An 18,916-nucleotide genomic window follows, 5' to 3' on the forward strand; every position below is an offset into this window, starting at 1 on the left:
AAGGTCCAAAGAGTGAATTCAGCTGTGATGGAGAATGAAATCAAATTTGTTCAAGGCAATCCTGAAGACTTTCTCAGCCTGTCTGATATCTTCTATCCCCGTTCTTTCCAGTAATTCATACTGATGTGCAGGAACGTCCCCCCCACTAATTCAGTGGTTGCTTGCTTATATGTAACAGATGGAGGACAGGGAATCAGTGGTTCTGTCTTACGAACCCCAGGGGAAACGCAAAGGGTTCGCTAGGAAGGGAAGAGTCAGGAAGCAGCACAGTGAGGTGGTGTGCATACAGGATGTGGTTTCCGGCCACCCCACCTTGACATCCTGGTACAACCAGGTCCATGCTGACATGGTGACTTGGGCAAGCTGCTTACTGCCTTTGCACTCTTCTCCGTCTGGAAAATGGGGATACCATCACCCGCCTTACATTGCTATAAGGATTAAATATAAGTACCCCGTGCATGGTATGTGGTTAGTGGTGCAGGCTTCTTCCTGGCGTCCCTTTGCAAACTTGGTATTATTTCTACAAAGGTCCATCAACAGGTATCTGCCAGCATCAGCACAGAAGCAGCATAGCACATGCAAATACCGATATTATGAGCTTGAGGCTCAGCCACCAATGACGTTTTACTTTTATTATTTATTTTTATTTTTAAGTAACCTCTACACCCAACACGGGGCTCAAATTCACAACCCCAAGATCAAGGGTCGTACGCTGTAAAGACTGAGCCAGCCAGGAGCCCCCCAAATGATGTTTGAATACATTGGAGGAAAGTATACTGGATAGCAAGGTAAATACACTTTCGCTCATCCTTTTTTTCTGACTCACTTGTCTGCTTAAAACGGGGAGTGACGACAGATGAAGAATGCCAAGGTTCCATGTTCCTGGAGGGCAAGGTCCATGGCGAAGCTTCATCTAATCCCACCGTGTTTGCCTGTTTCTAAAAGTTTTCCACTACAAAGAGTAAACTCAAACTTTTTAACATCCAAACCTTTCCAAGTTCAAAAACTCAGCGCTTGTCCTAAATGCCTTTTAACTAGAAAACAGAAACCCATATATCCAATTATGGTCTGTTTACCGACTGCCCCCTGCCCGTCCCCAGATGAATGTCCTCCATCCAGCAAAGTCACCTCTCCCTCTTCCCCATACGTGGCCCCTCTAGTGGCAAGTCTTTGCCTCACATGGTTCAATCCACATGACCCTCACTGCATCATCTCACCTCTTTTGGGAATGCTTTCAGGAGATGCTTTTGACGTTAGTGCCTTTTTTCCTCATTACTTTCTTCTACATCCTTTTTACATCCCCCTTTTCTCAAATGGTAAAATATACATATGTGAGTGTAGGGTGCAAATGCATACCCTGAGAGTCTCCAAAGGCACCTGCCGTATCTCTTGTACCTCACACACCTGCAGTACAGGTGGCAGAGCCAGGAATCAGAGTACGTACCCAGGAAGCAAGTTCATACTGGTTGGGACTGTTGGATGAACACAGTTGGTTGTTTTTTTTTTTTTAATTTTTTTAATGTTTATTTATTTTTGAGACAGACACACACACACACACACACACACACACACACACACACAGGGTGTGAGTGGGGGAGGGGCAGAAAGAGAGGGAGACACAGAACCCAAAGTAGGCCTGATGTGGGGCTTGGACTCACAGACCGCGAGATCATGACCTGAGCCGAAGTCGGATTCTTAACCAACTGAGCCACCCAGGGGCCCTGAACACAGTTTTAAAGTAGAGAGAAAGCACACTTTCTACTTGGCAAAACTAGATTTTTGTATTTTAAACTCCTTTTGGAAGTCAGTTCCAGGTATTTGCCCTTTTATGAACACATTATCTAGAAAAAAGTAAGGTTTGGTACTCAATCCCTATGGTAATGTAATCTGAGTTACCTCCAACAGTGGCAGAATGGAAAACAAAGCACAGCCCCCAACTCACTTCAAGTATATTAATAGCTCAATGGTAGCATCCTGGATCTAAAAATCTATGGCATCCATCTTCCAGGAGACAAGTGACCGGAAAAAAGGGGACTTTGTAGACTCTTCCTCTGAAGAAGCTGGTCAAGGGTCAAGGATGACCAAATACTGTGCCATAAGACTTAACTAATTTATGTTATCAAAGCTGTAAATGTATATATATCACTTCCCTTATCTAAAATTCCTAAAGTGCTTACACATGCTTTGTCTGATTTCTTCCTCATTTCGATTTACGATTAGGGTTTCCAGAGCCTGAAATTTAAAGGACTTGGCTAACATCATTATTGAACTTCTGAAATTCAACTCAGAACAAATACCCCAAATGAAACCTCTTCTGTACCAAGTGCTTAAGCAAAACAAGTTAGAATTTCCATGGAAACGGCCCGGAACTCTTGAAGGAGAAGAGAGGACAAAAGTAAGCATGAAAATGCATTTATTTATTTTTTGGTTCCTTTTCACCTCTGCCCCTCCAAACCTCAGGCTGTCATCTTAATGAACGCTTTCAAGCCTCAGAGGGAATTAAGAAGAACAATATTTGACAGGACTGAGGAAGGAGCTAAATATAGTTCCCCTGTGAGAGAAACGTATTCGAGACTCTTCTCTTCTCCCCTTCCTTCCCCTATCTGGGCAATCTTTCTATCTTTCAGTGTTATTTTTGTGCCGCTCCTGTGGCACAGCAATTTTAGCTGTTACTTGGTTGGGACTGAATAAACATAACATCTTGAGATACAGTTTTGTCCTCCTTTGGAAGGGTCATTCAATACAAGACCTTGGAGATCAATTTCCAGATTCATACTGCATATACTCCCTCAGTATAATTTCCATTTGCCTACTACTTGAGAATTTTTAGAATGCTCTCGTATAATTAATTCACTTGATTCACTAAACAGAGCCACTGTGTTGGGTACTATCAATTCACGTCTTACGAGGGTAAAGTGCTTCAAGCTCACCCCGCTAGTAAGTAAGGAAATCAGGACGCAGCTGGTTCTTTGTTTCTCAGACCCACTGGTTTCTGTGCCTCTACCAATACAACCAACCCGCCTGACCACGGTACACATCAGGTCATGGCTACTCTCCCCTCCTTATTAGACACTGAGAACTTGTATTTATTTTTAGAAATACATGCTGTGGGGTGCCTGGGTGGCTCAGTCCGTTAAGTGTCCGACTCCCGATTTTGGCTCAGGTCATGACCTCGTGGTTTGTGGGATCAAGCCCCGTGTCAGGCTCTGCCCTGCACAGCGCGGATCCTGCTTGGGATTCTCCCTCTCCCTCTCTCTGCTCCTCCCCTGCTCTCTTTCTTGCTCTCTCAAAAAAAAAAAAACAAAAAAAAACATTAAAAAAAGAGAAATATATGCTGTGGTATTACAAAGTAAAAACCTCACCCTGTCTCCAAGTGCTAATATTGATATTAGTATAGATCAGAAACACCCCCAAGGAAGTTACAACAAAGCATAGGTGGGCTTTTGGTTTTCTTGAGTACGGCTACTTTAGACAAGCTTTTTCCAGAACTGTCTGATGTATTCTTCACCGATAAGTCAAATAATGTTTCATTCTAAAACACAACAATCGACATATGGCTTATTGAGGACAAAAGTGGCCTTTCATAAATCTGAAAAATTGAATGTAGAACATGTCTTTTCAGTAAAATAATCCTTGATGCACTGACTGAATTAAGTAGCTTAGAAATTATTTTACTGATCCAAGATAATACCTTGAGGTGCAATAATATCCCAGCCTGGGAATAAAAGTTGGTCTCTATTTTTCTTCAGAAAATTAAAAGCAATTAAAATTTGAGACTGTGTTGGCCCTAACTAGGATATTGGTTATCATAAAGTGGAAAGCACAATAGAATCTGTTATCACAACTTTCTACTGCTCGTAACTTTTGCAAAGTAATGGAATTCAAGAAAAGATATTATATCACAGATTTGGTAAGTACCGAGACCAACTGACCAACAACAATCTATTCCATAATTGAAGTACCATACACCCTTTAAGACAATCAATATGGCAGTCAAATGAATTTTGCCATCAAAATTATTACATGCTGCCACATCATTGTACACAGAAATTTAAAAATGAGAACATTCCAACAGGGGACTTCCTTTTTGGTTAGCTTTTACCATAGTGCATCACAACTACTACCAGTGACCATTTATCAAGATTGTACTATAGATTTGGCCTTGGACCAAGCAGCTGATACACTGTATTTTAGTTAATATCTAAATAAGCATGTGAGACAGGGATTACTGTCCCATTATGGATGAGAAATCAATGAAAACCTCACCCAAAAAGTCGATTACAGAACACAACCTGCTCCATTCGTATTACTAGAAAGTGGTAGAGTCTAACACCAAGCCTCAGTTTACCCAACTCCAGCTTCGGATGGACTGTCCCCCTGTGCAGCCCACTCTTTCAAGTGACCTTTACGTAAGCAATGTTCAGCGACACGAACAGTCCTTTAGGATTCACTGTTGGGGGAGGACCTATACCATTTGCTCAATGCAAGGAAGACCTGGGTTAATAAAATGTACTTAAAAGGTACGAACACAGGGCATCTGGGAAGCTTTCTGCTCACTGAAAATGTTACATGTAAACCATGGCCATGGATGCTAGTTGGAAGGAGAAGCTGTTCTAACCTTAATGACAAAATTAGAAACGATCGATGCAACAGAAGTTTTTAAAAATTATATTTAATACAAGTGAATAGATTAGAAGATCTGAAATGTTATAAAGCAATATACACAATGAATAAATAATTTGCACAGGAGAGTCATGTCTACATTACATAACACTGTCTAGTATGGGAATACTTAAAGTAAATCCAGTGATAATGGAGAAAGTCCATAAAAATGCTAACCTGTCTTCCCTTGTATGAAATTGTTCAAGTATAAAAATCCGATACAGTGTAAAATAGTATTCAATTTAGTTTAAGAATAAAAATTGCAAGTATTGCAGTTTTGGAAGAAAAAAGTAAAGCAGCATTTAAAAACTACATAAACTACAGAAGAATAGTGTTAAACTAATGAAGTACCAATAAATGAGATCTACACGAGCAAAAATTAAGAGAAGGAAGCATGAAACTAGCAATATATCTGCTTTAAAATAAACCCTAAACACTAAAATAAATTAAAATGTGTTAATGTCAGAGTACTCTCTTATACAGTGCACATACGAATTTAAATAAATCCAAGTGAACATCTTTAGCTGAATAGGTTAATATTTAATATGCTACATCTAGACCTACTAAATAATTTATGCCATGAGATGAATACATAATTTTACAGTGTCACATCTAAAGTTCCTTTCTTTAGAGTGCAGCATAGTAAAACTTAAAAATAAATATCTTAAATAGCGTTACTATTAAGGCACAGTATAAACCACATTATCGGTAACCTTTGAAGAACTATAATCTCAGTAACCTTGTTGTTTCGTGTACTGTGTTCACTAATAAATAGTTTTAAATATGACTCTGAAATAGATACTAAAAAGTGTAAAATTATTTAAAAAGGGGGAGGGGGTAGGAAATACGTGTCCTTAAGACAGTTCTTAAGGGTTTGGAGTCTGCAAACTTTGCCTGCCTTTAGTCGTAAGCCACGAGTCAACACAATAAATAGAAAGAGAAGGCTGTTGTAGTAAAAGCCTGATCCTATTTCAGAATCAGAACTGCTGACACCAGCAGATACAAGTTTCCCAAAATTGAAACAGGATGGGGAGAGGGATTAGAATGTGACAAGCTCATCAAACAAGCACAAGTGATGTGTTCTTTCCAGAACTGTGTGTGTTATTGATTGTCTGTACAGCTGCTGCACCCATTAATTCCACATCACTTGCCCCACAGTCCCGCTCATCCACAGGATAGATGAGAAAATAGCTTTGGTGCCTGTCCACCATTTCACCCACTGCCACGCTCCTAGGTTGATTGTTCGATGCCCATGTTTTGAGACGGTAAGAACGTTATCTTCTTACCTGAAGAAGTTCTAGAGGCCCTCGTGACCGCTAAAAATGACAATCAGTGCGTTCACCGTTTTTGTGGTGTGTGTGTGTGTGTGTGTGTGTGTGTGTGTTTGAAATCTGCTCTTAAAGGTAATTCAAGCTACATATTGCTCACTCTGCATTCCCTGGTTCGACTAGATTCAAATAGCATCTCCTAAACTTGTAAAAGGCAGTTTGCTTCCCTGATACTATAAAAAGAGCAAAAAAATAAAAAATCCCGTTAGAAAAAGTGAAGTTCCATTGTTTTGCCCCTGCCACCGTCGCGTCGTCGCGGCCTTTCCTTTCCTCAGGCTCTTTGGGATCGATTTCCAAAACTGCGCCCACTCCCCTCTCTCTCTCAACTACGACACTTACTGGAGTAGGAAAAAAAAAAAAAAAGGAGGAGGAGGAGGAGGAGGAAGAGGAGGAGGAGGATTCTGTTTCACAATAGCATAGCGCTTTTTTTGTTTTTTGTTTTTGTTTTGTTTTTCTTAAAGCTGGTAAGTCAACGTGAACTCGCCTTACCTACTACACGTCGGGCAACTGTGTGTGGGGGGGAGGGGACGCGAGGCGACCGCGACCGCGCGGCCGCGCTACTGCATGCGGTCGGTCTGCAGCTGCTGCGGCTGGTACTGGCCGAAGGCGGCGGCGGCGGCCGCGGCGGCGGCGGCGGCGGCGGCCGTGCCGGGGGCGGCGGCGGTGATTGGCTGCTGCACGGCGTAGCCGTAGCCCCCGGCGGTGACGTAGCCCGCGGCGGCCGGCGACGCCGCGTACGGGTACTGGTCGTAGGCGGCGGCGGCGGCGGCGGCGGCGGCGGCCGCCGAGTACTGGGCGTAGGCGGCGCCCGTGTAGTCGATGTAGGGGGTGGTGGAGGCGGCGGCCGCGGTGGGCTGCACGTGCGGGATGACCACGCCGGGCTGCACGAAAGCCTGCGGGTACACGTAGTGGGCGGGGATCCTGCGGAGAAACGGGACACCGAGTCAGGCGCCGCTCGCCTCCCGCCCGCCAGCGCGGCTCGTTCAGAGATCAGACAGACTCCGATTTAGTGGTTATTACGAGCATAGGGTTGCCACAATATCTCCTTTCCAGTGGTCGGGGCGGAGCGCTCGGGCGGTAGCCCGGAGGCGCGGAGCGCCCCGAGAGGACTTCAGCGACAAAAATCGGATGACACCCCTCCCTGCTGCCAACTTTGAGTTATGATCGTTTCGAGGGCCAATACTTCGATCATTCGGCAGAAGTTTGCAGACTAAATCAAGGTTCATGAGGGCTTACGCACATGAGAGGTATTTAACACCTGCTAAATTGAGGAAGGCTTTGGAGAATTTTGTGATCGGTTCATAAGACTGCGTAGCAAATAGGAAAATTCTCAGCTGTGAATATAGGACTCCAGAGGTAATCTGTGATCGTCCAATTCCGTAGGTGGAGGGGCGGGGGGGGGGCGGGGGTTGGCCGAGTTCCCCACATTCAATTTCCACAAAATCCACATGTTTATTATCATGGCAACCCTACTTGAAATCGCTATGCAGACTCAGCACACATTAATCTCTCTGCAACCTCAGTCACCCTTATTAAAAATAATAATGATAAAAGAAGCAGGCGACAAAAATAAAAAAAAAGGAGTTTAAAAGTTCACAAGTGTGGTAAACACAGCAGAATCACACTTCTCAAACGAACTGTAGTGCAGCTCACTCTATCACAAGAGGCTGTTGTGGGAAGCTACAGAAATGCTATTAACATTCACGGCAGTGATTCCCAAAGAGATGTGCAGCACGCTTTTTGCCTTTCTTTCTCTCTTTCTCTCCGTAAAATTCATAAGGACACAAGGGTCAATCAAACCTGTTTGACTATCAGGCACCTGAAGGTCAGCCAGCTTGTTTATCTCTATGCAAGACAGACAGAAGGGGTTTTGGGGAAATGATGAGGTTGAGGGAAAAGGTAGGAATAGGGAAACACAACTAAATAGTTCCAAAATTCATACAAACTTAAAAGGTTCACATAATAAAATGAGTAAGGAAATATTTGTGTGCAAATACTCGTTTCATCTTCCAAATCAACCAATAGATTGGCGTATTTGTTTTACATCTGCCCCTACTCATACATAGTTGATCCGAATCAATTGTATTATGTATTATCCTGTAAAAGTTGAAGAAACAAAATCAAGTCCCTTTAAAAACTATACGTTCAGAGATCACGTCAAGACACACTCCCAACGATCTTACTTAAAAGTTAATTTGGTTAAAAAAAATAAATCACAAGAGGTATTTAAAAAAACACCATGCATTTCAGCTCTCACTCTTGCGATTCATTACTGCCCCTTTCAAATGCTACCATGAATATCTGATTTATTTTCATCTTTCTTTAAAGCAATCTCCATCAAAACCCCCTATATTTCTAAAAATATGACACTATGATGCCATCTGGTTGTGGGCAAAGCCAAGTTACAGGAAGTACAAGCAACAGTTAACAATCTTTAAAGAATTTTAAAGAACTCAACGCCGAAAACTTCACATTGAGATTTTCGAAAACAGACCTTGCTTTGCCTTTTCGGAGTTTTACTGACAGTACTTATTAACGAACATCCATGGAAAAGATGAATTTATTGCAGAGGGTGGTGAACTCTGACCCCAATGATAAAAATACACTCAATTTTACTAGACTCGCAGCTCTTTCCCAGTGCCAGGAGAAACGACGTCATCAAGTGTTTCTGAGGACACTTAGACATGTTCTTAATTGCTTGTCAGAAACCAGACGCACGGTCATGCACATACTCAAAACTTGCCTGTAGGTCAGGTGACTGGCTCCCTCACAGCGACAGGTGTGGCTTTATGAAACCCTGTCCTTGGAGGCCTCCGTGTCCACAATGTGCAGACACGGCTAAGAGAGCCTGCCCTCTCATGCCAGTTTACATGTGGTGATGGACAGCAGGGGCTGTGGCAGGGCTATTTTTGATCCTGTCATGCGACAAGGGTTTCCAGCGGGTAAAATGTCTTTATAAGGCCAAAGTAAAACATCTATCAGCAGCAGAGGCCAGCCAGTATGAATCTCACTGATACTGAAACATTAACCCCTGTACTCCCAAAGCTCTGAGGACAACATGATGGTGACCAGGGTCCTATCTTTGAATGAAGGTGGTGACGGAAAATAAGTTTAGCCTACAAACAGGCAAGATAAAAATGTGTGTGCGTGCGTGTGTGTGTTTAGAATGCACTAAAGATAAGCAGCGTTTCCTACGGGACTCTTGTCTCTGCACTGATTTCACATTAATAGCTTTCATTTGATAATGCCAACCAATGAGAGTGTAGAGTTCCCTGGACTATCAGAATCCAACATGAAGTCTGGCAAGGGTTAGGAATATGTTTGGAAGGCACACGAAACCCCAGAATTGTTAGAGGCTTGGGAGCAGGAGAACCCAGAAGACCACGGAGAGCCTAAAATATCTCAATTCAGGAAGGAAAGCAGGAAAGGACTGAAGGGAAAGGTGATGCTTCTGAAAAGGATCTTGCATTAGGAGGGCTTTTGTTAGTTTGAGGGGCCCACGAAGGTGATCTGGGAACCTCTCCCCCAATTAGATATCTACCGGTGTCCGTTCCCTCAATCAGTTGTACCGTGTACGTCCCTAGCTAAGGTTAGGAAAGCACAAGAGCAAGGCAGATACCTCGGGCAATTTCCAAAGAAAATGGACTACATCATTCCTTCTTTTTCAGGTCCCTCTGACATCTCTTCGTGACTTTGGACATCCTAACTGGTCTCCTCTTCCAATCTATCACCAGACTGCTGGCAAAGTCTTCATTTCATTCACTTGTCCATAGGACTCGGTGGCCCCTAAGGTCCTACCAAACTAACTGCAAATTTCTGAAACGTTGGCATGCTAGGCTTTTCATGCTTCTGGCTCCAAATTATTTCTTCCAGTATTTCTTTCCACCTTTCCTTGGATCCAGGTCAGCTGAGCTCCTCAGTGCTCCTTGGACATGCCCCACGTTTCTAGATCCTCACCTTTGCTCACGCTGTCCCTTTGCTGGGGATGCCAATCGTCACTGCCATCTCCACCTGTTGAAATCCAAGTCCTATCCACCCTAGCTCTAGCACTCACCAGCTATGGAGCCTTCGGGGATTTGTTTCACTTTCTAGTCTCACTTTTCTCAAACGTGAAATGAATCTAGTATTTCTAACCGCGAACTGCCGTGCATTAAATAACATTATCTACGCAAAGAGCCTAACAATGGTGAATAAAGTGGGCACTCCATACAAGAGTACCGTATCCTCCCACCATCCTTCCAAATCTAGGTCAACTTCCACCCTTACCATGAAGACTTCTTGGGTCCCACTAACCTGCTGTCTCTCCTCCCTGTCTGAAGCCACAGCCCTTCTGGGGGTTTCTCAAGTTTTCTTACCAGAGTACAAGGGAGAATGGAACTGTGTCTTTTTTGGCTATAGCTTGACACAGAGGAAAGAACACCGCTCTTGAGGGAGGTCGGGGAGACCATGACTCTGAACCTGGAAACCAGACTCTGTGACTTACCAGCCCTGTGGGAAGTTAATTAACGTCTCTGTCTCACAGTTTCTTCACCCACGGAAAGGCCATTTGAACAGGCTGACATGAACAGCCTGCATCAAATAAGTACTGAGAATTCTATTACATGACTTCCGTAAATCTTTTATTAGAACTGGGTCATACAGCAGATGTTCACTTAATGGCACTGTCTCCCCCGCCCCCCTTGCTGGACAGTATAGTCTCTAGTACAGTGTTCACACAACTGGCATAAAACTCAGCACTTAAAGGTACACTGAGTAAATGTTTAAGGGTATTTCAACCTGATCTAACCTAGCCTAGAATTTTCTTTTTTTAAGTTTATTTATGTTGAGAAAAAGAGCACGAGCAGGGGAGTGGCAGGGCGAGTCAGAGAGAATCCCAAGCGAGCTCTGCACCGTCAGCGTGGAGCTTGATGTGGAGGTCAAACTCGCAAATCGCGAGATCATGACCCGAGTGGAAACCAAGAGTCGGGCACTTAACTGACTGAGCCACCCAGGCGCCCCTACCCTATTATTTTCTACTCACAGACCCATAATCTTTCCTTTCTTATCTTCAATAAGAAAATGCTTCTTTCAAACAGAAAAAAAATATATAAGATATTGTTTAGCAAATGTACACGTTTCTACACCTCTGCCCACTCTGTCACATCAGAAATTCTTTCAAGCCAAGGTTTTAGCTTGAAGGGCCCAGAGTAACCTGGGGGCCATTTAAGGACCACATAAAGAAAAATAGTTCAGATGCTAGAATTTCAAACAAGGAAGATTAAAAATTCTCAAGCTTCTTTCCAGGCCTAAAATAAGAACATGTGGCATTCAAACAGAATTTAGAATGACCAGGTGTGATTTGTTGGGTACAGGCTCTGGGAACTAGAGCGGTGTTAAGAACCCTTTAAAACAGAAAAGAGAGGACTCACTTGGTCCACCTGGTGGAATGCTATCTATTTCTAATAAGAATCTCAAGTTCAAACAATTTATGCAAACAGTAATAATCACCATCCTTTATAAAGACAGCTTCATATTAGCAGGGATGAAAAACAAAACATCACTATCAAAGCATGCTTGACTTAAACTTTCCATAGGACATTTTATTCTGGTTGTTCTTATTTTCCTCACACTACTTTCTTTCTCAAGGATCTATGCAGAGTACCACAGCCAGTCCAAATTTCTAGGTCTGCCTCCCAAGACCCTCCATCAATGGTCTGGTTTGTCCACGCACTAAATCTTTTCTCTTCTGTCCCTGTGCTTATGCTCTCTTCATCCTATACCCCTCAGGCCTGTCCCTTCTTCCTCTTACCTGTCCAGGACATACCCACTGGTCCGAGACTAGGTCAAGTCCCGTGAAGCCTTGTCCAACCCCTCCAATTCACCTGTTTTCTTGCTATTCTGAATTCCTTTTGTCCTTAAAACAATGCCAAGTAATTTAGCAATTAATAGTTCTTGATTGGCTTGTGTTAGTTTTGCTTCCCAAACTACAGTCTCCCTGTTTTGTATCACCCACTTGGCACAGGAAAAACACAACAACATGCTAATACCTGTTGATGATTTAGCTATATAACTGTGTCAAGAATCTTATTATGAGATCATGACTAAGTTCATCATCACTTCTTAATATGTATGTTCTCCTCCCCAATCCCACCTTACACGTGGTCTAGACCAATGAGCGGGAGAACCCACAGAAGCAGCTGGACCCATCAATCCACAATGTGTTGTCAGTGTCCAGGATGGTTGGGATGAGGCATCTGATAAAAAGCTATGGATATATGAAGGCCCTGTCTAATCATAACGGAAATAATACTCTTCCTCAGTTTAAAAAAGTAACGGTGGTAAGGTGAAGTCTCCATATGTTAAAGGGAGGGTTATAAGAAGGTGGTCATGGAAAATATAACTTGACCTTTCCAAGTCAAATGATGATTACTTGTCCTGGGCTACTCTTGGAGACACATGTCGTAGATCTCTATCTATCTATGTAGACGGAATCTGACCATCCAGGTTACACATATAGATACTTAGGTGCTAAGCCAGAGAAGAAACTATAGCTGAGGATAAAATACGCCTTGAACAGTTAGAATATTTAAAAAGGAAGCTGAAGTCTGTGGCACTAGAGTCCCAGCAGTGTCCCTCAGGTAGAATACAGCCAACACAGGCTCTAAGTGGTCTGCCTACATCTAGGTGGTGGTGGGGGGGGGGTCACCCACTTAATGATGTCTGAATGGAAGGGAAATAAGGGAGCTCAGATGAGAACAGCTGGAAACCCCAGAGCCCAGAGAGACAACACAAATATGAGCAGCCTGTTCAACTGAGTTAGGGTCCGAAAGGTGAAAAGTGAGTGCTGCGTGACTCAAAAAAACTGGCTAGTGTCCGTGAAACCTGATGAGTGTTGCTGAACCTTTAAATTAGAAGGCCTAAAAGTGGATACACATTGCAAAAGAAAGAACCCCATTCCCAGAAAACTCCCCAGTAAAACAGAAACTTAGGACATGCAAGCGATGAATCTGTATTCTTACAGAGGGAAATCACACAATTTAGCACTCACTACAAAAATATGGTTAAGTGGAAGTCACAGGCTATAGCTTAAAAGCAAGAAAAAAAAAAAAGGCCCTTTGCTTCCCATGGCAAAGTCAAAAGTCAACACTCCTCAACACCACCACCAAAATCAAAACCACAAAGAGCCCCTTCCCCGAGGAAAAGAAAACACTTTCACTACAGCTCTTTTCAATTAAGTAAAAGCACACAGTTTAGCTATCAACACTTCATTACTGTAATAAATAAAATACAGCACACGGAGGTCTATTGACTATTGTGAAAAAGAAAACACCAACACCAACATCCATGCATCGTTAATCACCATCTGAGCTTGTGTGTCTGAGTCTACTGGTTACAGAGTTTAATTCCAAACAGAACTATTCCACCTTTTATCATCGTATCCTTCTGATCAGTTAGCTTAACTGTGTACGAGCCCTGTCAGGTTAGAAAGAGATAAATCAAATTGAGTCAAGTTGAACAGTAGTAACAGTGCCGGGACACAATCGTCTCGTACACAAGTCATACCTGGTACTTGTGTTTTGTTTTGTTAATCATAAGCTCAAAATTTGTCTGGTTGGGAGGCTGCGTACTTGGTCAGTAACTTGACTCATCTAAAAATATATTATCAGCATCAAAAATATACAAACATATAAAAATAGTATCACAAGGAACGTTCTGTGACATGATGGTCTTGTCTGTATATAACAAAGAGGCAGGTTAACCAATGATAGCTACCAAAACCCAGGAGGGCCGGATTCATGGACTTACCCAAAAGGTCTTTGTATAAGGGCTGGATGAAGTTGTTGAACACCAAAGGCAAAACCTAACAATAAAACAGACCACATTCTCGATTTGTGCATGGTTAGGCATTTATTCCTCCCACATATAAAATGCAATCACAACTTTCACTTAGAAAAGATAACCATTCTTTGGATACTTTACAGAAAAGTAAAGTATATATATATAACTTATAAACATATATATACATATATATGTTCTTTTTATTAATGTTATCATTGATCCCCCCCCCCCCGCCAAATTTTAATAGGCTACAAGTGGACACTAAAAATTATCTGCAAAGTTTAGTTGACAATCATACAGTAAGACCTTAGAAAATTAGACCAGGGAAAAATTCTTGTGGAATGAAACCAGACACAAGAGGACTTGATAATGAAGTTACAAGTCACAAATATTCCTGCAATTATGAATCATGATCTGTAAAAAGTCTAATTTAGAACCTGCTGGACAATGCTTTGGAAGATTACAGATTTTACGGATTATGGTATTAAAAATTCCCCCAAACCAAGTCTCCTTTTCTGGATAGCACACACGCAGACAAACACGTGTTTTTGAATGTTCACAGATATTGGCACATGCACTCACTTTCTTGACAATCTCATTTCCTAGCAAATCCATTTGCATGAAAGTGTCAACCTCTTTCCAAAATTTCAGATGGAAAGATTTGAGTGAAGAGAACAAGATATAATGAAACAAAGTTGCTTACCCAAGAAAAAGATTACCATTTGGTCAATAGTTCAGCTCTTAATTATGTGTGCTAAGGCAAAGGGCAGTGTTGTAAATAATCCAAAAGGTCAAATTTTCACATGGACAAAAGCCTGCTTGCCCACTGATAGCTGCTAGCTGCATGACGTTGGAATAAAACATTTCCCATCTCTAAGTGTCAGTGTCTTTATCTGCAACACGAGGGTACAAAAGTACATGACATTTCCCCATTTTTAAAAATTACTAATAGTCTGTGATTTTATGTGAGAGGGTGAGACACCACCCTCACCCCTATGCTTCTCTTGGGTCAGTGCTTTGGGTTGGATGTCCCGCTCTGGGCACAGGTCAACCGGTGGTAGGAGAGACAACACTAAGCAGGGAAGGATAACCTGCTGGAGTTGCCACATTTGGCCCCCACGATCCACACGCGAATTATCTACAAGTGGCTGAAAACTGGAAAATAGAGTCCACGGACTGACTGTATGTCATACCTGAAACAGAGGAGTCAAGCCTAAGTCTGGGTGGGTACAAACTGCTTAGACCCCCAAGATTTATGTTTGCACAACGTATGTTTCCTTCAAGAGCTGTTTACGACTCTCATTTAATGTCTTGGTACAATACCTAGCCATGGTTCCACTTTACTGAACACACCGACCACCTCTTCATTCTATTCAGAAGTGGGTGTCCCAAGTTGGGGGGAGAAGGGGAGGAGGGGAGGAAGGTCATCTCTCACCTGGTTGCATGATCCTTGGTTTTGCTCCCAAATATGCCAGATTCACATTGGCTTTCCTGCCATCAATGATGGGGTTGGGATCCTTGCAAGCTCTTTCCGCAGCAGCTCGGTCAGCCATGGTGACCTTAGCAACATACACACACAGACACACATACAAAGCCTTAAATCAACCCCTGAAGGAAACCAATAGTCACGATGGAGAAGTCATTCATGATAAAACTAAGGGGGTTCTTAAACTTTCTTTTTTTTCTTTTGTTGGAACTTACTCCTTGATCCCCCGTGAAAGAAAAAAAAAGAAAGAAAAAAAAAAAGAAAACAGAAAAGAAGAATGAAAAGAAAACAGGAAGGAAGAAACAAGCCCCTCTCCACACCCCCAAGGGTGCTAGCAGGGCCTAGCAGGGAGTCGGAAGCCTGAATTCCATCTTAGAACTCTCGATCCTCCCTCCCTCCCTCAACCGCCCCCCACCCCGCCCAGGTCCCTACCCAGCCTAGGAGGCACTGTTTGCTTTAAAGAAAGTCCAGAGTCACATCCGCCGGGTGCTCCCAACCACCAGCAAGCACTCCTTAACGACAATAGCTATTGTCCTACTCTGGAGCTCCCAGCTCTCCGGCAGCTGAATTTGCACGCTTAAATCCCCAGGGGGCTTAATTTGCTCTCTTTCAGTTCAGCAAAGAGCCACAGGATCTTCGTTTTAAAGAACCCATCTTTGCATTTTAAAAAAAGTATGTGTGTGTGGTGGTGGGGGGGGGGGAGTGATGGCATCAGGAGTAGAGCCCTAGACCTCCTGGGGTGTCCCCTCCCCGCCCCAACCGGAACGCCTGAAGACACACGCATTTTTACAAAGCAACAGCGCGCTTAACGCCCGGCCTCCAACCCGGGAGGGCGATTCCGAGGGGCTGCGGCCCCTCCCTCCCAACCCCGCGCACCCGCAAACCCAGCACTGGTTAGTTCTCTCCTTCCACCCCCGCTCCGCCCGTCCCCTGACACCGCGGGGCGCTGGATCCCCTCGGAACCTCGCGAGGCAGGAGCCGGCCCTCCCTCCCCCGGCAACGCCGCGCGCAAACTTTCAGTTCAGCCGGGGCCAAAGGGGCAGCGCCGCCCGCGTCCGCGGGGTTCCTAGCGTTGTCACGCCGACCCCCCACCCCGACCCCCCGCTGCGAACCCCGACCCCCGAGGCCCTGCGCCGCCCAGAGCCTCTCCTCCCCCGCGGTCCTCGGTTTCCCCGCCGGGCTCTGGGTCGCCCCCTCGTCTCCCTCCCCCACCTCCCCCCAGCCCCCAGCCGCGCAACTTACAAATCCGTAGCCCCGGGACTTGCCCGTCTGCCGGTCGGTGATGACCACCGCCTCCTCGATCTCGCCGAAGACCTCGAAGTACTTGCGCAGGCTGGCGTCGGTGGTGTGGTAGGGCAGCCCCCCGACGAAGATCTTGGTGTACGTCGTGTCCTTCTGGGTCGTGTGCATCTTCGCGCCCGCCCCGCGGCTCGGGCTCCGGCTGCGGCTGCGGCTGCGGCTCGGGCAGCGGCTGCGCCTCCTCCTCCTGCTCCGCGTCTCCCGCACCCTTTCGCGGCCGCCGGGGGCCGAGGGCGCGCCCGGGGGCGAGGGCGGCGGCGCGGCGGGGGCGAGCGGCCGGGGGCGGCCGAGGGCGCGGGGCGCGCGGCTTCCGAAGTCGCCAGCAGCCCCGGAGACTTGACTTCGCTCTCTCCTCCCGCCCCCCCTGCCGGTCGCCGTACAAATTCTCCGGATCGTCCGGGTTAGGATCCCGTTCTATAGAATGTGCAAGCGGTTTCCACTCACCCGGCTGGGAGGCCAAAAACGAAAAGGAGAGGGTGGTCCTCGAGCGAAGAAGCGGGTGCGTTTAGAGGTAGATTTTTTTTTTTTTTTTTTCCTTCTTGGAAATTAGGTAGGTGTCTTGGGTGGGGCGTGGGTAGGGTCGGCGGTGAGCGCGTCCGGGCGCGGAGGTGGGCGGGCGGGGGGCGCGGCGGCGGGGCCAGGGGTGGGGGAGTCCGCGCCGCTCGGGGCTCCGGTGGTGTCCCTCCCGCCGCGGAAGCTGGAAGACGAGTGGCGAGGACGGCTCTCCACCTCTCTGCTCCCTTCCCCCGCGGGCCGGGGGTCGGCGCCCGGCTGGGGAGGGGGCGGGCCGGACGCCTGCGATTGGCCGCGGCCGCACCTGGGGTGCCCGGCGCCGCCGCCCCCCAGCTGTTGGGAACAGCTGCTTCTCTCCCGGCGCGGCGCTGGGCCGCGGGGCTCGCGCTCTCGAGCCGGCGCTGGGGCAGGGCTGGGGACGGCCGGAGGCGGCCTTGCTCTCGGCGTCGCCTGCTCCAACCCGTCAAAGTCCTGGGGACTCGGCGCCGTCCTAGCGGGGACTGCGTCCCCGGAGCTGCGTCGGAGGAGGCAGCTGCGTCGCGTTCCAAAACGACGACGCGAGCTCTGTGCGCTCGACCGCGGTGGCGGGGCCGGCGACCTGGACGGAAGCGCTGGGGGCCGGGAGGCCTGGGGCGGTTCGTGGAGAGGCCAGTTCCCTCCCTGGCGCGGGGGGCCGGCGAGCTTGGCCAACGCCGCCCGAGTCTGATACTCTGGGGTCTCAGGGTCCCCAACCTTCCTTGACCCGGAAGAGCCAGTGCTGGGGAGAACCAGCGAGGCAGCGCCAGAGGGGAAACAAAAAACAACAAAACAAAACAAAACACCAACAAAAACAGAACAGGTCTAGTGTTTGGGTGTGCTGGAAAGAACCCCAGCTTTAATTGCTCACGGCCCGGCCAAGCTAGGTAACCGTAGACACCACCTTCTATCTCAGAGGACCATAAATTAGTACTCTAGCCCTTACCATGATCGAATTTGTGTTTCCTCCCTACTTATTCCCCCCTAACTATTTGGGGAGATTGGTACAGATTTCTCATTGTAAATCCTCTCTTTTTTTTCTTTTCCCTAAGCAAAGGAATAATCTTCTTTCCTTCTGTTTGAATTGCCAGAATGTTTAGTGACTTGACCTCAGCTGTTTTACCAGGATGCACTGTAACTGTAAAAGGTGTAATTTTTGAAATCGACTTGTTACATAACCACTGGTTCCTACCAGCAGACCTTTAAAGCATTTGTAGAAAATACAGACTCCAGAACAACCTGTGTGTGTGTGTGTGTGTGTGTGTGTATAATATTATTATTATAATATTATATATATTTTTCAACATCAGCTTTTTGCAACTTCTTTTTTATCAAGAGTACATTCAATTAAGCATAAAATCCTTGTCATAGTTGAGGTTTGGATGAAGGTATTTAATGTGAGCAGGATGTTTCATCCACCACGGTTTGGAACATGATTTGCTTTTAAGTCATTTCTGTCTACCAGGAGTGTCTGCGGAAGTCCATACATAAGTTGCCCCTGGGCTGTACCATTTATTCCCTTTAAAGCAGGTCAGTATGTTAACCTATTAGGGAAACACATACTTCTGTTTCTCTTTCCAGGGCACCTTTGCAGTCAGTCCAAAAGGATGAGATACACTGCATTTGCCGAAGCTAACACGAAGGCAAATATCCTGGTGCTTTTCACCTTGTCGAATTCTGCAGGAAGTTGGCCTCTTGAGGTCATGAGTTTCTTTAAGTGTGAACCCCCAGTGGGTGATGTGGAGAAATAAGAAATCTACAGTTGTTGTTTTTTTTTTTGAAAAATGTTTTAAAA

At 45.5% G+C, this 18,916-nt stretch overlaps 1 protein-coding gene across 1 annotated transcript; it reads right to left on the reverse strand.

Moving 5' to 3' along the window:
- Positions 1–6,344: 6,344 nt before the first annotated feature.
- Positions 6,345–16,801, reverse strand: RBM24 (RNA binding motif protein 24). The gene is made up of 4 exons (XM_042985663.1): positions 16,537–16,801; positions 15,244–15,367; positions 13,776–13,830; positions 6,345–6,911 (listed from the first exon to the last, which is right to left on the reverse strand). Exons 1-4 carry the CDS (start codon positions 16,702–16,704, stop codon positions 6,548–6,550), a joined length of 711 nt encoding a protein of 236 aa, XP_042841597.1. The 5' UTR covers positions 16,705–16,801; the 3' UTR covers positions 6,345–6,547.
- Positions 16,802–18,916: the final 2,115 nt, after the last annotated feature.

This window comes from Panthera tigris, chromosome B2 (assembly GCF_018350195.1).
Source record: "Panthera tigris isolate Pti1 chromosome B2, P.tigris_Pti1_mat1.1, whole genome shotgun sequence".
NCBI classification, from domain to species: domain Eukaryota; kingdom Metazoa; phylum Chordata; class Mammalia; order Carnivora; family Felidae; genus Panthera; species Panthera tigris.